The following is a 22,086-nucleotide window of genomic DNA, read 5'->3' on the forward strand; positions in this document are numbered from 1 at the left end:
ATTCCTCTTGATCGTATTTAGGGACTAATACACTGCTTTTAAAGATAAACATTTGATATGGTTTCCAAAATGCAGACACAAGGTGCCAAATCATTAAAATCTTCAAAGCACACAGTCTTAAAATGAGAACAGTCAGTTGTCAAAAGCTATATTATTACTCCATTTTTATCTTCCTAGCCTAAAGGAGCTCTAGTCTTACAATAAGAATTTAAATGACCAGGTTTGGTGAGTGTGTTAATGTGAAATGTGAGAGCAAGATGGAGGGAGACAGTGGGAGAAGTGGGAGTCTTTAGTATGCTGTTGAGCACGTCACGAGCAATTAGTCAGGCTGCAATTGAAGATGTGAAACGGGGAACTGGTGGAACTGGTGGGAACCAGGTGGATAGCTGCTGGCCTGTTGATGGAGCAGACACTTGCACATTGATGCAGACTGATGGAGACGCTTTGAGACAAGCAGGGGACTGGGTGCAATATACAGTGAGCAGGATACTATAGCGAGGTTACAGCCCAGTGGAATCTGTGTTTTATTATAGGACGACGCAGGAATCTGCCAAGTGCAGGTGATGTCATGAGGTTAGGGATTGATTGGAATGATGGGCTGTGCTTGTCGTAAAACCTACTTTCAGCTCTTGCAAGTGTGCGCTGAAAAGGTTGGATTAATGTGAACTGATGGGAGTCCCTAGTGGCTTTCGCAGGAATGTGGTGAAACACTGAGTGAATGGCAAACAGGCATATGAGTGGGACTGTCAAATCGTTCGTCTGGGGAGACCAGGTACAGACACAGCCAAGTGACTGCTTACTTTAAAAGCCTTCTGGAGGATATATGGATTTCCTGAAAAAAAAAAAAAAAAAAAACACAGGATGGCACTTCTTGCATTCAGGGTCTGAAATATGTCCCAAGTGAATGATTTTACATATGCAGCAAAACAGTGTGGTGAATTTGCAAGCTGCTGGTGGGCTTTTGTTCCTGGCCCTCTTTCAGTGTGTAATCCTCTACATCCTGGAATATAACCACATGGCCATCCTGCCTGGCTCAGACTGACCTGTGCAGTGTGTCTGAGGCAGGACTCAGGGAGAAAGATACTGGACTCAAACCCTGACCTTTGGCATGCAACTAAAACCTTTGGCCGTGACTCTGACATGACGGGGGAGAGAGGCAGTCCAGGTGGGCAGGTGGATAGGGTGCTGGAAATAAACATCATGTGCAGTTCACACTGGCTTTAACAATGCTCTGGAGGCTAGAGGGAGAGGGGAAAAGAATGCACTTCTATGTCTTTCCTAAAATATACCAGTGAGTCACCAGCAAGGCTGTTCGAGCTGTGGCCTCGCTGTAATGTGCAGTCGGAGTGGCAGTGCAGCTAAATAGACCATTTCCCCCACTGCTCTAGATCAGCTGCAGCTCAGAACAGGGAGGCGGTAGAAGGGGTGTAGGGGGCTTTGGTGCACACTTGGAAATAAGCATCTGTGCTTAGCTGTTGGAGGAAGCGGAGGTAGGAAATAACTGTCACACTCCATTCAGCTGCATGAGAGTGTGTGTGTGTGTGTGTGTGTGTGTGTGTAGGAGGGGTTAAGCACCAACTCGGGTGAGAAAATGAAGGATTTCATTTTATAAATGGCCAGGTTTTTAAAGCAGAAAAGTGGGTCCTTTATAAAACAATATCCTTCATATCTCTATTTTTTTCTTTTGTGCAAACATCACAAAACACTCAGAGCTCCATCACAGGTTGTGGCCAGGCTGTTGTGTCAGCGAAGCCTGTGGGCACCACGTTCACTTTTAATGAACAATTAGTCAGGAGGTCATCAGAAAAAAAACGGTATGGACGCTCTGAGGTTTTATTCATTTCTATCAGCCCATTCACTCCAGCTCCACAGTGCTGATATACGGGATAAAATAAAATCCTTTTCCATTTGCAGTATAATTCCTGAGTGCCTGTGGTGTTTCCCAGGGTTTTTATAGCCATTTTGATTTTGTGAGATGATTACTGGCCAGTGCTTGTGACAGTTATTGTTAAAGGTGACAGAAATATCACAGAAATACAGTAGTGTTTAGGGTAAGTGTGCATTTGTCTGTTTAAAGATGAGACACGTGGGACGATATAAAAGGATTTAATATGCAAAGGATGCAGTGATATGCAGCTACATTCAATGCTGGAATATGTAAAGACTCATAATCTGCACAACAACATATTTACATAAAAACTAAAAGTATGTGCACCCCTGACTATCACACCCATATGTGCTTCTTCCCCAAACTGTTGACACAAAGTTAAATACCACAATTTGTCTCTGTATGCTGTAGCATTACAATTTCACTGGATCTAAGAGACTCGAACCCTGTTTCATCATGACAATGCCCCTGTACACAAAGCACAGAGCTCCATGAAGACATGGTGTAGAGGTTAAGGTTGGAGTGGAAGAACTGGAGTGTCCTGTACTGAGCCCTGACTCTGACTCAACCCCACTGAACACCTTTGGGATGAACTGGAACACCGACTGAACCCCAGACCCCCTCACTCTTACAACATCAGTGTCTGATCTCACTAATGCTCTTGTAGCTGAATGATCACTAATCCCCACAGTCGCGCTCCAACATCTAGTGGAAAACCTTCACAGAGCGGAAGAGTGGAATAAATCTGGAATGAGGTGTTCAATAAGCACATATGGGTATGATGTTCAGGGTGCACATACTTTTGGCTCTGTACTCTAGTTCTAGTGCTAAAGTGGTTTGCATTCAAAGTACAAACGGCAATCAGTAATGAAATGATTTCAAAGTTAATAAATAACTAACAATTAAGTGAAAACCAATATATAATACAAAATGCAGCTGAAGAAGGAGAGCTGCACGGAAAAGGATCATTTATGTGGGTCATAGATGCATGTGTTTATTTTAGCATGAAAGAAGACAGCCTTAATGGTAGGAACAGCAGACAGGGAAAAAAAACAGCATTGGCTGATACTTCTGCAGTTCTGCTTTAATTTTCCTCCATTTTCTCTCAGCACTGTGAATATCAGACAGTCAGGAGCTGGAAGGTCTGCTGTCTTACTGAGGGTCAGGAGGTAGAAGTGGTTGTGTCAACAGGCAAATCTGAAGCAGAAGAAGAAGCCAATGGTGGTAGGGATGAGTACAGAGTATAACGGAGTAAGGAGCGAGACAGCGCTTTAGTGTTTCTGTTGAAGAAGTGGAGAGGGTTGAAGATCGGTGGAAGAGAAATGACTGATAAATGATGAGGTGTTACTGTGAGGTTGAGCTCTTGGTAAAGATAAAGTCAACAATGTCATGGTTTTTTTTTATTTTCATTAAAAATACTTTTTAAACTATTTGTGATATTTTCAGACTAAAGTTCAGACCAAAATTACTAACAGTGCCAAGTTAAATGATTTTTCATTTGCTCTTAGTACCCAGGAACCATGTTGTTGGCTTTCCAGGGGTATAAATATTCATGCACACATGAAGTGTCTTTTTCTTACGTTATTAATATGGGGGAAAAATAAGAACAAAACAGAAGAAACTATTTAGATGCACTGAGAAAAAACATTACAGTAGATCATTCTAGAAGGAAGCAAAATTATCTGCCAAATTAACAAGACTGTTTCAAGCCTGAGATGATTAAAAAGAAAAGTCTAGAATTTGGTTTAATATTGTAGTTGGTTTACTGTAATCTATACACTATACTGCCAAAAGTTTTGGGACACCCCTCCAAATCATTGAGTTCAGGTGTTGTTTTTCAGGGGTTGGGCTTGGCCCCTTAGTTCCAGTTAAAGGAACTCTTAATGCTTCAGCTTCATACCAAGACATTTTGGACAATTTTATGCTCCCAACTTTGTGGGTACAGTTTGGGGATGACCCTTTCCTGTTCCAACATGACTGCACACCAGTGACCAAAGCAAGGTCCATAAAGACATGATGAGGACAGATGAGGACCCTTAGTTCACCAGTTCATCTAAGGGCCAAGCTCAACCCCTAAAAAACAACACCTGAATTCAATGATTTGGAGGGGTGTCCCAAAACTGTTGGCAATGTAGTGTATATAAAATGTATACAAAATGTACAATCAAAGATGCTAGAGAAATAAGACCATATTGAACATGATATGATATTGAAATACATACCAGATACATTTTACATATTTTCTAAAATGTAATTTTTTTTTACACATACTGAGTTAAAATGATATTAAGCACAATTAGAGCCATAACTAAAAGGGTTTTAGATTTCTGAAGCAGGTCCCAGCAGGTAGCACTGACACCTGCTCTAGGGTCACCAGCCCGGAGCTCATGTTACTGCCTGTGGAGTGTGCAGTTCTCCTTGTGTCTGTGTAGGTTTCCTCAAAGTTCTCCAGTTCCCTCCCACCCTAGAACTGTGGCATTAGGTGGGTTGGTGACTCTAAATTGCCACTTCATTCTGACTAGAGTCATGATGGATCAATGTCATGATGGCTCACAGTCATGAGAGTTCAGAATCACAGTGGATCAGTATCATGATGGTTCAGAGTCATGGTGAATCAGGGTCACGATGGATCAGAATCATGATGGTTCAGAGTCACAGTGAATCAGGGTCACTATAGATCAGAGTCATGATGTTTCAGAGTCACAGTGAATCAGGGTCATGATAGATCAGAATCATGATGGTTCAGGGTCGCAATGATTCAGCTTCAAGATGGTTTAGAGTCCGATGATTTAGAGTCACAATGTATCAAAATCATGATGGTTCAGAGTCATGATGGTCCAGAGTTACGATGGTTCAAAGTCATGATGGCCCAGAGTCATGATGGTTCAGAGTTAAAAATGGATCAGAGTCACAATGGATCAGAATCATAATGGTTCGGAGTCACAATGGATCAGAGTCATGATGGATTAGAATTATGATGGTTCAGAGTCATGATGGTTCAGAGTCACAGTGGTTCAGAGTCACAATGGATAAGAATCATGTTGGTTCAGAGTCATGATGGTTCATAGTCACGATAGTTCAGAGCCACAATGGATCAGAATCATGTTGGTTCAGAGTCATGATGAATCGGGGTCACGATGGATTAGAATCATGATGGTTCAGAGTCATGATGGTTTAAAGTCCGATGATTTAGAGTCACAATAGATTAAAATCATGATGGTTCAGAGTCATGATGGTTCAGAGTCACAATGGTTCAGAGTCACAATGGATAAGAATCATGATGGTTCAGCTTCATGATGGTTTAAAGTCCGATGATTTAGAGTCACAATAGATCAAAATCATGATGTTTCAGAGTCATGATGGATCAGAATCATGATGGATCAGAGTCATGATGGATCAGAATTATGATGGATCAGAGTCATGATGGATCAGAGTCATGATGGTTCAGAGTCATGATGGTTCAGAGTCATGATGGATCAGAGTCATGATGGATCAGAATCATGATGGTTCAGAGTCAAGATGGATCAGAATCATGATGGTTCAGAGTCATGATGGTTCAGAGTCATGCTGTTTCAGAGTCATAATGGATCAGATACATGATGGATCAGAATCATGATGGTTCAGAGTCAAGATGGATCAGAGTCATAATGGTTCAGAGTCATAATGGTTCAGAGTCATGATGGTTCAGAGTCATGATGTTTCAGAGTCATGATGGATCAGATACATGATTGATCAGAATCATGATGGTTCAGAGTCATGATGGTTCAGAGTCATGATGGATCAGAATCATGATGGTTCAGAGTCATAATGGTTCAGAGTTATGATGGATCAGAGTCATGATGGATCAGAATCATGATGGTTCAGAGTCATAATGGTTCAGAGTTATGATGGATCAGAGTCATTATGGATCAGAATCATGATGGTTCAGAGTCATAATGGTTCAGAGTTATGATGGATCAGAGTCATGATGGATCAGAATCATGATGGTTCAGAGTCAAGATGGATCAGAATCATGATGGTTGAGAGTCATGATGGTTCAGAGTCATGATGTTTCAGAGTCATGATGGATCAGATACATGATGGATCAGAATCATAATGGTTCAGAGTCATGATTGATCAGAATCATAATGGATCAAAATTTACAATAGTTTAGAGTTACAATGGATCAGATTCAGGATGGATGCATAGAGACATTTGTGCACATTTAGAACTTCTGGCATGTGTCTGGGAGGAAACCAGAGAACCCAGATGAAACCCATGCAGACATGGAGGGAACATTCAAAACCCAGTGCAGATGGTGCCGCAAGCTCTGGATTGAACCGGCACACTGAGGCAGTGACACAACAAAATTCTTTATCTATCTTCATCTTGGAGCATACTGTACTTGATTTAAAGCAGCGATACTACCACACCTACTGCTAATAATAAAAGATACTACTACTAATAATAATAAACGTAAACAAAGGCTGTTGTTTGGTTTAAGGAACGTACCTTTAACGTTAAAGGCAATTTGTTAAATACATTTTGTGGATTATTGCTAAATTAAAGCACTGGAAAGTGAGATCTTAGCCAGTGTAAATATCTTGAATATACACAAAGTTATCTAATCATCTCTGTATTAGATTAGATTATTAGATTTTCTTTGTTCAGATGCAGTATGAAACTCTGTTCAGTAAGTATTACAGCATTTGGCCGAATGTGAGCAGATAATATCACCCTAAACACTTCAGAGTTCATGCTGCTGTTAGTCAGCAATAACATCACCAAAGAGAAGCGGTCGTACACACCAACGCCATGAGATGATGTAGTGCTCTTCAGATCATGAGCAGTTCCTTCTCCTCTCCATGCGCTTCTCTTCCCCTCATTCTGCTACAAGTTGATCTTCCTCTCATCTCTCCACAGGATGTTGCTCCAGAACTGTACAGACGTTCTAGATATTCTGACTAACTCTATTCTGATCTTCCTGGTTTTGAGGCCTCAGTATTTCCCCTGGTGAAATCTTCTCTTGATTGTTGACTTCGACACTGATGCATCCACCTCCTGATCTGGATTCCTTTTTTCTGCACCAGAGAAATTCTTCTCATTGATGTCTTTTTTTTTCGTGGTTGAATTTGATTTTTCAGCCTAATGATAATGTACTTAACTGGCAGCTACAGCTCTTTGGACTTTATATTGAGAATAACAGCAATAGATTCCACACTTGAAATGAAACCTATAGCTTTTACCTGTTTACTTGTACTGAAGGAACAATACACACCTGGCCATGAAACGGCTGAGCTACCAAATGTCCAAATACCATAAAAAGGGAAATCGCATACAAAACATCTTGTAATTATGACACTGTTCACCTGATTTGTATGTAAATAGATAGATATTATTTCTGAAGCTGACCGTAGGTCTAGAAATGGGCTTAAAGGTTATTTATTTGTTATAGAATTATGGCACACTGAAAAAGATGGAGCAGGTATATGAAAACAGAAATAAGCAGATCATTCAGCGCTCCTGTCTTGAGTGTATTTGCAGTTTTTAACTCTTTAAACCTTTCAATCATTCTGCCCATGCTGTGCCCCTTCAAGTATCACATGTGAAAGCTATTATGAATCTTAAAAACCCTTCGGTTAGTCATCTCGTGTGGGATTTCTCTTGTCTTTTTTTTCAGCACACATCAATAGGAACACTCATCAGCCTGCTTGCCTGCTGCAATTATTGTCAGTTTCGAGACTTTCTGTAGTCGTTCCAAGGTTAGCAATTCAGGGAGACAGACCAGGTACATTAAACAAGGCAATCAATGTGCGAAAGCTTGTTTTCTGCAGCTTCGGGAAGCTCGGCTGTTAGCATGTTGTCTTTTATAGGGAAAGATTTCCAGCTGGCAGAAATCCTTTCCTCTCTGCACCCTCTGATCATCATGTCATTGTCCAGAGTTCTGCTCTCCAGGGGTTGTCTTATCACTGAGAGAAAAAGAGAGCTGCCAGCCTATAATCACTGTGTGTGTGTGTGTGTGTGTGTGTGTTTTTCATCTCGTTTAGTGTTTTTCCCCCCATTTATCATTGACTACTGATGCATATTAATCACTATCTGTCAGGTGTGTGAATTTGTGTTGTTAGATACTGCATATCTATCCTGTATGAACTGAATGGTGGCCTAGTTTAAGTCATGAATGTCTCTCACACACACACACACGGTCAATTGCAGCAGTTCTATTTCTACGCAGATGCTGTTGGACACGGCAGCTCATGGTTCATATTTAAAAATGTCATTTTCTGTGGCTCTGTAAGTTTGATCCATGGATCTTCCATAACCTACAAACAAACAGTGGAGCAACACACACTTGGCTTCTGCTTTTTTCACCACTGAGTCATAGCTACAGAGGCTAAATTATAAACAGAGAGAGAGAAAGAGAGAGAGCGAGAGGAGATGTAGAGAGACAAGAGCTGAAACAGACAGAGGTAAAATGACACTAAAAAGGGAGGAAAGAAGGGATAGGGTAGAGGGAGAGCATGAAGACACAGGAGAGTCAGGAGAGAAAGAAGTTTGACAAGGCTTGTTATTTTTTCATATGTTCCTCTGTGAATGATACTTGAGACTGGCTGGGTGATGCACCAGGTTTTCTCTCAGTTCTTTAAAAAAAAATGTCACATGACTTCAGAAAGCATTAACAGGAGACAGAGAGAGATGGAGCATGCGTGTGCACCCACTCACTCCCTTTCCATCCACACACACGCACACACACACACACACACACACACACACACACAAACTGATGTGACAGATAAGTGTCATTTATCCTGAAAATAAAAAATAACTAATTAGTTACTCATCGCAACACAAGCTTCATTTTGAAGAAGCTGTGTATTCACACCCCACTTTTCAGCACATGGAAATATCTGGAATATAGTCAAATTTATCTAGTATTTCCTGGGAATAAGATTAAACCGCAAAATAAGATTATTAAACCTATTTCGAAAACTTTTTTCCCCTGATTTCAAGCATGAAACGTTTTGCTAATTTTAATCGTTTAATTTGATAAAGAAGCAACATGATCTGCAAAACAGATCAATTCTATTTCAATCTAGTTCATTAGTTTTGGCTTATTGTAGTCTCTAATACTAAATACATTTGAAAATATTCCAGATATTTTTACTTAATAATATGAGAATGTTTTCATGCTTGTCATAGGGCAAATCTGTATTTATATTTTTTTCTGGGAACATGTTCCTGACCTTGCCACAGCTCTTGATAGAAAAGAAGAGGTTTTGGATAAAAACACTGGCTGCTCCAGGCTTCCACAGTACGTTAGAGCTCTAAATCACCGCCAGCCCTGTTCTGTAGTGCCTTTAGTCTATTCCTCACAATGATATGTTTTCTTGTTTTCTGGGATAGGAACTCTGTTTTCTGGAGATAAGAAGAAGGGAAGAGAGAGAAGGAAGGGAGGAGAATGCAAAAGGGGAAAAATGTGTGGAGTGAGAAGGTAGAAATCAGGTTAATGAAGAAAAGGGATGAAATCGTGTGGAATGATGGATTGGTTTGGACTTTAAGGTGAGAATGTAGTGAAACCTGGACACTCGTCTTCTCTGTAGAGAATCAGGAGTCAGAGATGGGCCTGTGACTGTTCGCTCTCGTTTCATAAACAATAAAGAAGTGAAAAAGGTGGTTGTGTAGTGCAGCACTAATGCTCACTAGAATGACTCAGGCTAGCTCTTCATCAGCTCACGAAATGAGTGGCTAGGCTTTCGATACCGCATCTGCCATGTTTTTTTTGTTTTTTTTTCGTGTGTGTGTGTGTGTGTGTGGGAACAGGGTTATTAGACTCCTAGAGAGAGAAAAAGGAGTGAGGGGGAGGAAGTCTGACTGACAGAAACAGAGAAAAAGACAGCGGGTGAAAAAAATCTTGGCATGGTTGAAGCTCTGACGCCGAGTGTTTGCATATCGTTTTCTTCTTTTGGTGTATGTGAGAGTGTGTTCCAGTGTGAGAGTGTGCTGCAGCTTCCCCAGAATTCCCAGAGATGACTCAAAGGAGTTCAGCATGCGCCAGCAAACCTTCCCACTTTACGTTCCTCCTCCTCCTCGGCTTAGGTCCTGACCCTAGACGCACCAGTCCATGTGGCTCAGCTGCAGCCTTCATGATTTTACACTGAATAATAAAAACGCCCCAGAATTAGAGCTGCTGAAATGATCGCTTACACTGAGCTGACTTTCCTAAACGCCTCACTGATCTGCCCGTTCTTCTTTATAGGACATCGTGCTATGCAGACCCAGCCGTAATGTGCGCTTCTGAATTGTGTAGAGATGGTGAGGAGATGATGTGACAGCAGGAAGCTTATGGGTCATAAACACCTCCGTAATCATGGATGCCAATCGGCTCTTTTCACTTCTCTTCACATTAGCGGTGTAGCATGACTGCACAAACACCAGCAATTGAACACCTTGTGCTTATTGTTAGTATTTTTCCACTCACAGCTAGGAACTGGTGTAGACGTGTGTGTGTTCTCTGGACAGCGCTATTGTTTACAGTCAGGATAATGGCTGCATGTACCAGTGATTATCCTAAACAAAACGAAGCAGGTTGAAGATCTTTTCCCATTAGGCTGCTGATGGTTATGCTAATGGGGACGCTGGGTGGCTCAGGCTCTGTCTGTCTCAGCGCTTTAAAACACTCGGATAATGTCTGCTGTATGTGGAGAGAGAGAGAGAGAATCTTGACGGTCTGTGATCACGACTCTCTTTGTCCTCTCTCAGAGTAGGAGGCTAATACTGCCTGTAGTAAAGGATTGATCTAAATGTCAAGATGTGTTTATTTCTTTAATCTTGCTCATTGTCTGTCTTTGTGTTTCTCCAGTTTTGAAGGTGAAAATGGACCGTCTCCTGGCCGCAGCCCAATGGATTTGCAGGCGAGTCCGGGGCTTGTGCTCCATCCCTCTTTTCCCCAGAGTGGCAGGAGAGAGTCTTTCCTCTACCGCTCCGACTCCGACTACGACATGTCACCTAAGACCATGTCCCGTAACTCCTCCATCAACAGTGAGGGGTACGCAGCCTCATCCACCGCACCACACATTACAGTTTATTTTCCACAGCTATGAAGCACTGTGCAGGATTACACCCTGTAAACTTTACCCAGAATGACCCACTGTAATGTGGCAGTACCGGTGCTTCTCCCTGCACTACAGCACAGGTGCACTGCATTAAAGTAATAGACATGCTGATGTGGGGTCAGGTCATTTCCCTTTAAGCACAGATAAGTTTATTCTCTGGGACTGTTTATATGGGATAAAAATAACAGGTTTTATCTACTGAGATTTTAAATTTCTCTTTCTTTGTGTCCCTCTCTAGCCATGCTGAGGACCTCATAGTCACCCCTTTTGCTCAGGTGAGTAGTGTTATAGATTCTATATGGAATTACATTAAGACTTATAGAGACTCTGTTGATCATCTCTCTCTCTCTCTCTCTCTCTCTCTCTCTCTCTCTCTCTCTTCTAGGTGTTGGCCAGTCTCCGAACTGTCAGAAGCAACTTCACCATTCTTGCCAATGTCACATCGCCTACTGACAAGTTAGTGCACTGTCTAGAAAGCAGTCTTACTTTCATCTCTGTCATTTTTCATGTGTCACTGTCACACTGTGTTCTCAGAGCTGTCCAGCATGATGTAGACGAGTTCGCAGCCCAACGTGCCATATGCATATGATTTATAGCACATTTCATAAAGGCACTTCTAAGACATGCAAAAGGAACTGTAGCTGTGTCTCATAAAGATGTATTTCTGTTTTATAAAAATAGATCTTCTTGACTCAGAGGATAGTTAATGAATATAATTTGCACTAATTATGCTTATAGGCGATTCTCTGCAAATGCTTGTGACTTTTAATCATTTGTGAAAAATGTATTCTCAGAACAAGAAATATTTTCCAATCTATGTATTTTTTGTTTCATTCAAATCTCATTCATGTTATCTTTAAAATTCATAGTTTGGTAAAATGTCTCTCATAAAGGCTTTTCTGGTTGATGTGACTATGTCTCTAACTCTGATAAACTGCTGTGTTGGAAACAATGGAAATCAATGCATGAGGTTTAAAGATCCGTCTGCGTTTACCCTTAAAAGATTAAATGACAACATCCGCAGACTGACTCAGTGATCTGAAGCTTGTCTGTGCTGTGTGACAAGCCATAAGACAGGAAGTGTAGAAACACTATGAAAATGGTCTGAATTTCAGAATGATGACAAATAAAATGTAGTCTCTTGGCCAGTGTATATCCATCCTTCACAGCCAGGTTGTTTACATCCATCACCTCCTGACTAAGCTGAGCTCCTGATTCTGTGTCAGTGTGTTTGCCCCCAGTAGAGGGCATCTTTCTACCATGAAGTTGACTATAAGTCTCTTTTTGTCCACAGGAGGTCGCCAGTTACAAGCCAATCTACAGTTCCACCAGCAACGCTCTCTGGTATGTTTACTGTAATAAATATTAGTCACTGGAGAGCATCTCTCCCCCTCCTCTCTCTCTCTCTCTCTCTCTCTCTCCCACACACACTAGCACTCTTCCCACACACTGTCTCTCACATTTACTTGCACCACGCTTCCTGTTGTAGGCACTGTTGCCAGGACAAAATGAATTATATCACCGGACGCAGTGGAACCATATGGGCAACAGGGGCTGGAGGCCTACCAGACTCTTTAATCAGACTAAAAACAGCTCTCAGTGGCTTGCCCCTATGATGAAAATAAATTACAAATTGTTTGGTGCCTGCGCTGTTCTGCTGAGGCTGGAAGATAAACGTTAGCACGATGGCAACAACCCCCCTGATGCCACTCCTAAAGCCGAATCTAAGTATGGTGGGGAGCCGTACTCCTTTTTCACGAACGCTAACACTAGTGCTGTTCAGTGTTATTAACAAAAGTTTGGGATATACAGTATCTATTTTCTGAGGAAAATGTTACTAACTACAGATGCCTGAGCCAGACTTTACTGGCAAATATTCAATATACAGTAAAGATTTTAGCATGTGGGAATTTTTTGGCCATTTATATTTCACTTTACTCTTCATTCACTCTGATATCTAGCTGCATGCTGTGTATAATTAAGTAGGATGTACGAGTGCCTTTTGAGTACAAGAGTGCATTTAGCAACAGCCTCTTGTCACACTAGTACCCGTCATACATCGCTTTGCTTTACCCCTTGAACTTTTTCACATTTTGTACAGTTACAATCTGGAGTCAAAATTAATTGGTATTTTTCACACTTGGTTTACGCAGTATGTCTATAACAACTGACAGTACAAAATGTTTTTTTCTGTTACAAATGGTTCATTAACACCATAAGAACTACTACTGGCTTTTGGGAAAGATTTCTTTGGGATATAAATTTTTGATATATAACTCTTTGATATATGACTCTTTGGAATATTTTTTATGTATTCTTCTTTGTAAAATGGCTCTGTCAGGTTGGATGAAGTCTGCACTCAGGTCACTGGTCTGATCATTGAGTGGACAACACATCCAGGTTCTTGGTTTGGAAGCACTCCAGTCTAGCTTTGTTAGTGTACTCAAGGTCATTGTTGGACAGTGAACATCTGCCTTGCAGACTGGAACAGGTTTTCTTTTAGGCTTGCCCTGTATTTATCTCATCTCTAACCAATCTCCAAGTTTCAGCTTCTTCAAAAGCAATTCTTCAACATGCTTCACTGTGGGGATGATGTTCTCAGAATAATGAGCAGTTTAAGGTATATAGAATTTGGTGCCAAAGCCAAATTGAAAAAATTTTACTGTTTGCTGATCCTCCAACCTTCCTTTTTTGGCAAACTCCAAACCCATGGTGTTTTTCAATAATGACTTTCTTCTAATGGAGTGTTTATTGTCTAAGCAACAGAATGTTCTAGATTTCTTTTTTCAGACGTCATACCAACAAAAATAATCTAGGGTAGGACTGAAATCTACTTGCATGATTTAAAAAGTGCCTGAGAGGTCTAAATGTGTAGCTGTAGAGAGGCTATCTGTCCTTTATCACAACAAATGCTTAAAGGCATTTAACAAATACTGCATTAGCATATAATTTAGCTTCCCATAAAACATCAGGCTTGCAGGTTTGTCACTCATATAAACCAGATTTCAGGTTTCTGCATTTTGTCCTCTGTTTACATTGGGGTCACATTATTTTGATTCTGTTTATTTTGCTCCAGACCCACAAGCTGTAATATCAGATTACAACCAGGCCACAAGTAGGTTATAAAAATATTATAATCCTTGATCCGTTCTCATATTTCAGACAAATATGACTTTAGGCTCTGCACTGCTGTGCTCCTTTTTATGTATGTAATAAACCTAAATGTTATTTTAGTTACTTCAATAAAGTTTCTATCATCATTGTAATGACAAAATATAAAAGCATATTATACCATGTATATATTATGCAGTTATACAAAAGTATAATCGACAAATAAGGCAGGAGTTCAAATAAGATCAGATTAATTTACTTTCTGAGCTCATATACAGTAATAATGCATATACAGTATAATGCATGTTTAAAAAATCTATTAATGTGATTAGTGTGGTCTTAGTGTATTATATAAAATCACAGAAATGTAATCCACTTCCTGTGTACCAGATAAATGTGTGCAAGAAAAACAAAAAACATTGTTTGCTACATCAATTCTGTATTAGACAGAAATAGTAACTTAATGAAACATGAATACCTGCAGGTTTTCTTTGACACTGAAGGCTGTTTATCTATTAGAGCTCAACAATCTGCATGATTATCTGTATTGTATTGATGTCATCATTGTATTTCTGATATTTAAAAGAGGCTAGCAGTCATATGTTGATTATGTTGATAATAATTTGCCATAGACCTTTCAGAATTCCAGCTATACAGTGAGAGAAAACTTCCTGGTTACATTCCTGATTGAAACAGGATTCAGCACAGTGATATAACCTTGGTCAAATACGTGAGTAAAGTTGTGCTAACGTTGTAACTACTCTGTGTCTCTCTAATACAGAAGAGACATACCAACAGCTGGCACGAGAGACCCTGGAGGAGTTGGACTGGTGCTTGGACCAGCTGGAGACCATCCAGACACATCGCTCTGTCAGTGAGATGGCCTCCAACAAGGTGTGCTTTCACCTTTTTTTGTGGGCATTGTCACTACACAGTTCCTACAATCCATTCAGCTGGATGCCACATTAACTGTTTCACCTCTGGTCTGGTATCAGCTTGTATGCCTGCATGTATCTAATCCTTCCTGCTCAGGGTGATGTTGAAGCAATAGTGACTGTATACTGATGACACGCTAATGACATGCTCCAATTCTTTTATGATGCCAAAGATCAGGTGTTTGAAACAGAAACGAAAGAATGCAGATTGCAGAAACAGAAAAAGTGTTTTCTTGGTGTGGTTGTGGTTTTCTTTATGACAGTTTGTTCCATTTTAAGCTGAGCTGTCGGATTTTGTGTGTAGGTGCTCATTAGTATGAGGAACTGATTAAAATATATTTTCCAAAGGAGTACATTCTCTCTGTCTGTCTGTCTGTCTGTCTCTCTCTCTCTCTCTCTCTCTCTCTCTCCCTCAAATGTCTGTCTATACACTGGCTTCTGGCTTTCAGAAAAGGGAGGGGTGAGAAATCGCAAGAAAGAAAAGGAAAGAGAGAGAGAGAGAGAGAGAGAGAGAGTGAGAGAGAGAGAGAGTGAAGGGGTGGGAACAGGGTGCTCTGAGGTCCTGATGCTGTCTGTGCTTTAACCTTGGTTGCTACGGAACTGCAGCAGGGTCTGCCCCTCCTGCTTTATCATTGGCTCTCTGTGGTGACTACAAAACATGTACTTTCCATATTAGCCAATAACAAATCATTACCTCTCTTTGCTACCATTCTCTCTTAAAGAAATAGGATCGTTTTCTCATTTATGTTATTGCCCTAAAACAGCTGGGTTGCAATATGCAGTGCAGTTCTTCGTTTTCATTCGTGTAATTGTACAGTGTGGCTGACAGATGAAAGAAGGAAGATTGTTGTTTACACGTGGGGTACACGTGTGTGATCTGACAGAGACCGAGCGCTTATGTGTTATTGGGATAAAAATGACTGCAACAACATACAGATGGAGCCGTTCATAGAGAAATCAGCATAAACCTCTCAGTCCCACACACACACACACACACCCACTTTCTCCCCCCACACACACACTGACATGCCCTCTGCTGCACATGCGCAATCAAGAGTGCACACTCGCACACTCACCCCACACAAACACACACATGCACGCTCCCATCAGAAGAGGCTGATTAGCTTGCAGGAGCTGTCTACAGCATCCAGGGAGACAGAGCTCAAGACACAGAAACAGGCAGCACTGGATCGCTTAGCCAGACACATCTGTGAGTGGATTCAAGCAGCTGAGGCTCTAAAGGGAGGCGGCAGTCCAGGACGGACAGGAGCTGCAGCTTAAGCTCTTTGCTGGAACAGGATCGCTGCACACCGTGGCAACGTGGGGCCCGACTCAGAGCTCCGCGGTGGGGGAGGGGCAACAGACCCAAGGACAGCGAGCGAAAGACAAGCTGTTTTTCCAGACCCCTGCTTGAATAGGATTGATAAAGGCCCTGGCTCTATTTTTGTTTCCTTGTTTCCTCCGTTGGTATTGCTTGTCTGTTTTTGTCTGTGTATGTTTTGGATCAAGTGTTGCTGTTAGTAGCCAGCTGGCTGTGTTGTTTTGTTCCATCCTATCCTGTCATCACATTCGCTCTTTCCGTCTCATCCATCGTCGTCATTCTGGTCTCACTCACCTTTCAGTCTCCCCACACATCCATCCTCACACTTTACTCCCTTTCACTACACTGTCTCTATCCTGCTCTCCACTGCCTTCTCCTCCTCGTGCCCTTCAGACGGTCTGCCTTTTCCGGAATTCTCCATCTTGGTCCACTCCTCTCCTCTCCCCCCTCCCCACGCAGCTGGATTTGGGTCAGCTCTGCTCCTTTGCTGGGATGCAATGTAGCCCTCTCGGACTGCGGATCCAGGCGGCTCCTGGAGAGCCGTTTACAACTCATCCTGCACCTAACACCTGCGTGTCAAAGCGCTAGGGAAGGAAAAACAGAGAGGAAGAGCCCTTGGGTGCCTGGAATCTTGCCAATCCACACTCTGGAGTGGCCTGGCGGGGCTGGCTGTGGCCTCAGCAAGCACACCCTGACTGCGCCCGCATGCCGCTGGGGTACAAGTGCTGCACCAGCCCCGCTGCACTACCGTGCCTCCTGCCTGTGCCAGAGGCCCGTGCCACCGGCCTCTCTCAGCATGGGTGTAGTGGAGGCCATCGAGCCAGCCACCTCACCTGGACCTTCACCTGGCCCTGCAGCCTACCGGCTGCCCCACTCCTCCAGCTACAGCAGCCTGCAGGGGAGAGGAGGGGCAGAGCTGGAGCTGGGGGCAGTTGGAGGGCTGGAGGGAGGAGGGCAGGCTGCCGAGCGCAGGAGCCCATTGATGGACCTGTTCTGTGAGACCTGCTCCAAACCCTGGCTCATTGGCTGGTGGGACCAGGTAGGAACAGGAAGTAGAGGCCTGCTAGGCCACATGGGAAGGGGTGTGTGTCCTGAGTGATTGTGAATGTGGGCAGTAAGAGGGTTAAAGTCCAAGGGAGAGGACGGTTAAGTATGTTTGGTTAGACTTGATTTAAAATAATTAAAATGATAGAGAAAAGTTTTTTAATAATGACATGCCATATAGTAGATACATACATATTATATCTTGTGTTATCTGTTTGTCTTCCACAATAGTGTGTCAGAGTAAATCATAAATATCCGAAAACATTAATTTTTATAAATGAGTAACATTCAAAGCAACAACTAACCAACCAAATAGATGCTATAGGTCATTTTTAAGTGAATGTTGTTTGTTGTTAAGGAAAGATTGATATAAAGATTGAATAAAGCACTTTTCAAATGTCTACAGAAAAGTTGCTTAAGATGGAACAACCTACCAGCTCATTTCCTAATAATCTAATAACCTTATAAACTGCATGGTGCAGTTATGAAGTGAAATGTTGTCATTTTAAAGGCAAAGACACATCACATATTGATCTGATAATATTTTCAGCATCCTGCAAGTTTACTACTAATTAATTTGATATACAGAAACATTTTTAAATTGAAGGCTCTTTGCTTCACAGATTTATGGTACATGTGTAGTATATGTTCCACAAGACCAAGTTTTGGTCTTTCTGAGCCGTGAACCTGATCACCAATACCAGTCGATGTCTGAGACACAGAGAAAGAATGCCATTTTCTACAGCGCTCCTTTTTTGGCATGTTTGCTCTGTTATTTAGAGGTTGTCTTGTCTCACTCTCTCCTTCATGCCTGTTCCTCCTATCCCTCTCTCCATCTTTTACAACCTGCGAGCACTCAGACTACACCAATAAATATCTAGTGTGTTACTTCTCCCAGCTGGATGGTTTGATCACCTTGAGCATTTCAGTAGTTATTCTTCAGCTGTGTTTTTAAGACGTGATTTTTATCTTCTGGCAGTCTTCATTTTGACTGACTTTCACATCAGGTGGTCAGTTCTACTGATTTTTAATTAAAAACTCACCTAGCCCATAGACTTTGACTTCAGACCTTAGGGTGTGCATTAAATCTATTATGACCTGAACTGAAAGTTATTTCATTTTTTTCTGGGTATTGTGTAATGGTAATAATGACAGTGTGAGGTAGATGACGTGGCCCTCTTAAGGAAACAAATGCTAAAAACCAGAGTGGCAGAATATAAGCACCTTTATAATTTAATGAAGAGATTCTTTATGACTGTGGGAGCCATAGGACCATATCGATCACACTCCATATAACATTAGTCATGATCTTTTGTCTTTCTATTGATTACATTTATATCAAGTGACCTTGATAAATGGTAAACAAGGGTCTTGGACAAATGTGAAGTATATGGTATCGTTCAGTATTGTTATTGTTAGTATCTGTACTGGTAATAAACAGTAATGAACAGGTGGGGCATCATGATTGTTGGATGGATGAGGATCAGTTATTATTGGCAGAGGGAAAAGAAAAAAACAGACAGAGAGAGAGAGAGACAGACAGACAGAGACAGAGAGAGAGAGGCAGACAGAGACAGAGAGAGAGAGGCAGCAGATAGAGCAGCTCTGTGCAGAGATGCAGCAGTGGAGAGAAAAAGGAACAAAACAATAGAAAAGCTCCATGATGTGGAGAAAGATTGAGGCAGAAAGCAAAAGAGCAGGGAGATAGAGAAAGAGTGAGTTGCTGTATAGAGCAATGACCTTGGAGGAGGTCAAAGACAGACACCTGCCTACTCTCTCTGACTGTCACCCAACCAGTTGACTCGCTCCTGTACTGCCGCAGGAGGGAGTGTGAGGAGACAGTTGCTAAGGAAACCTGCTGGTTGCCATGGAGATTGTAATGTGTGAAGGACCAGGCGGTGGGACCGCGCTGGGGTCTCATCCGAATCCCACAGCGAATCTGTCGGGTCTGGTTATATCTTTTATGCTGTGTTTACATATTTTTTTTATCTAACCCTAGCAGTAATTTAGTGATGAATAAACATTTTAAACATATTCCTCTTTGTCTTAGCATTTGGGTCACAAATATCTGCTCCTGCCATTGCTTCCTTTCAGTGATTTGAGCCTGGACTGCTTGATTGGCCTGCAGTTAATTAAAGTTTCCCAAACTATAGATGTTATTGACTTGACAACAACATCAGAGATGAGATGCTTTTAACTGAGCATCTGTCAGATACTACCAGACATATGTGTATTGCATAACTAACACACACAGAATAGTACATCACCCTGAATAGTACACAACGAGTTGATTTCAGACTCATTTAATCACATCTGATTATTTCTAATTGGCTTTAACGAACTGTCAAGTAAAAAAATGCTTATTAATGAAAGAACAGCTTTGCTGAACATTCCAGCCACCATTCTGTTAAAACCCAGGCTGAGCTGGTCAAGCTTTGACAGCTGGTGAGTAATTTTACATCTTCGTTAATTCTAAAAAAGAAGATGATCAAAAGGTGTTTCAGATGTTTTAAATACCTCACTGTTATTTTTTTAAAAGATTGTATCTACGATGCAGCATCAGAAACACTAATTCAGACACTGGCTCCATCTACCAGCACTTTCAAACTGGCAAAGCAGTTAGATGACCTTTATTTTGGTGGACCATGTTGTCCATCTACCCATCTGTCTGTCTGAGATTTTTGTTAGAGAGATATCTCATGAATGATTGGTTTATAGGATTTACTTGGAACTATCATTGTATTGATTAGGTCATAGCAAGGTTAGATGACCAAAATCATTTTTCTTCAATGGTATCCTTCCTGTTCGAAGCATATTATGGGGATATTTCTGGCCTACAAATTAGAAACAAGAAGGTCTTTAATGTCATGTTCTATTTGTTGTGAAAGAAATGTAATGAATGAATACTTACAAATATCTACAGCAGCTTGAACTACACACAAGATATCTCATGATGTGCTGCATTCAGCTGCTCTCAGATCATTCTGTACTGATTATTGCTGCTAATGAAAGCAGGCTTACTCATGAACTGTAACTAGTGTGAACAGATTCATAATTTTCATATATTTTTGTACAGTATCATTATTAATACTGTAATATCATCCATCTCATCTATGCTACTCTTCATCAGAGACATTAATCATTCTCCTCTCTTTGTCCTTCAGTTTAAGAGGATGCTAAACAGAGAGCTGTCACATCTGTCTGAGATGAGCCGTTCAGGGAACCAGGTGTCTGAATACATCTCCACTACCTTCCTAGGTGAGTGAACTCACTCCTTCTGTTGCACAGCATCCAGCACAATTCCTCTGCTGTTTTTAACTCCATGGAGTTCCAGCTTTATAGCAGCTAAAATGTCACCCCACAGTTACTCCATCTTTGTTTAATTTAAATCAAAGGCTTGCTGAGGTCTGCTTGTGTTCCTCAGACAAGCAAAATGAAGTGGAGATCCCATCGCCGACACTGCGGGAGCGCGAGAAGCCCATGTGCCATATCAGTGGTGTGAAGAAGCTGACACACAGCTCCAGTCTGACCAGTAAGGCCCTGCCACGATTTGGGATCAAGACCGAGCATGAGGATGCACTGGCCAGGGTACTGACTCCTTAACTAACGCACTAAAGTGTCTTCAAACAAGATAAACCTCATGTTAAATAAATATTTATATGCTTTCTGCAGGAGCTGGATGACTTGAATAAGTGGGGCCTTAATATTTTCCGAGTGGCTGAGTTTTCCAATAACAGACCTCTGAGTTGCATCATGTTTGCCATCTTCCAGGTACTTGAGTTGATAAAGTTCTGGTTTCTGTGCATCTCCATATAACCTTACTGTTCTCATTAAGAAACAGGTTTATTAATATTATCCTAAGAGAATCACAGTGCACCATAGCACATAGTTGTTTATTGGTCTTTTCCAAGGAACGTGATCTGCTGAAGACATTTCGTATCCCTGTGGATACATTCATTACCTATGTGATGACGCTAGAGGATCATTACCACGCCAATGTGGCCTACCACAACAGCCTGCATGCGGCTGATGTCACACAGTCAACACATGTGCTGTTATCCACACCGGCACTGGACGTAAGTATAATTTTTCTCACGCACTTTCTCAAAGAAAGTATACAATTCCATTAGATTTGGTGCTGGAGTATGGTGCATGGTGTATTGTGAGTAAATTCTATTACGTCTTACGTATTACAACAGGCGGTCTTCACTGATCTGGAAATTCTGGCTGCATTGTTTGCTGCTGCCATCCATGATGTGGACCATCCTGGAGTTTCCAATCAGTTTCTCATTAATACCAGTAAGTACTCACAGTACAACAGTATATGAATATCACCATCATCACATGACTATAAATAAGATTGTAATGAAAAGTTTTACACCTACAGTAGAAGTAGACACTCGAGTTCTTCCACTCCAAACACCATGTCTTCATGGAGCTCAGTGCTTTGTGCTCAGGGGCACTATCATGTCATTGTGGGGTTGTGGTAGCTTAGGTTAAGGTGTTGGACTACTGAGTGGAAGGTGGTGTCTTCAAATCCCAGGTCCACCATTTGCTCAGTTGTATAAAAATGAGTTGCTCTGAATAAGGGTGCAAACCCTAGCTGTAACTAATCCAGTGCCAGCAGAGTACATGCACAAATATGTTTAGAAGTAAACGCCATTATTGTTGCCACAAATTACAGCACAGTGGAATTCT

The 22,086-nt window shown here is 41.5% G+C and overlaps 1 protein-coding gene across 1 annotated transcript in view; it reads left to right on the forward strand.

Moving 5' to 3' along the window:
- The window catches only part of pde4a (phosphodiesterase 4A, cAMP-specific), a 58,735-nt gene that overhangs the window by 24,138 nt on the left and 12,511 nt on the right, over nucleotides 1–22,086 (forward strand). The window contains exons 2-11 of the mRNA XM_058378012.1: nucleotides 10,725–10,910; nucleotides 11,216–11,252; nucleotides 11,363–11,433; nucleotides 12,272–12,321; nucleotides 14,870–14,982; nucleotides 20,553–20,646; nucleotides 20,813–20,976; nucleotides 21,061–21,159; nucleotides 21,300–21,464; nucleotides 21,588–21,687. Coding sequence (XP_058233995.1) covers nucleotides 10,725–10,910; nucleotides 11,216–11,252; nucleotides 11,363–11,433; nucleotides 12,272–12,321; nucleotides 14,870–14,982; nucleotides 20,553–20,646; nucleotides 20,813–20,976; nucleotides 21,061–21,159; nucleotides 21,300–21,464; nucleotides 21,588–21,687 — 1,079 coding nt within the window. The remainder of the gene's footprint in view (nucleotides 1–10,724; nucleotides 10,911–11,215; nucleotides 11,253–11,362; nucleotides 11,434–12,271; nucleotides 12,322–14,869; nucleotides 14,983–20,552; nucleotides 20,647–20,812; nucleotides 20,977–21,060; nucleotides 21,160–21,299; nucleotides 21,465–21,587; nucleotides 21,688–22,086) is intronic.

Source organism: Hemibagrus wyckioides, linkage group LG24 (assembly GCF_019097595.1).
Source record: "Hemibagrus wyckioides isolate EC202008001 linkage group LG24, SWU_Hwy_1.0, whole genome shotgun sequence".
NCBI lineage: Eukaryota > Metazoa > Chordata > Actinopteri > Siluriformes > Bagridae > Hemibagrus > Hemibagrus wyckioides.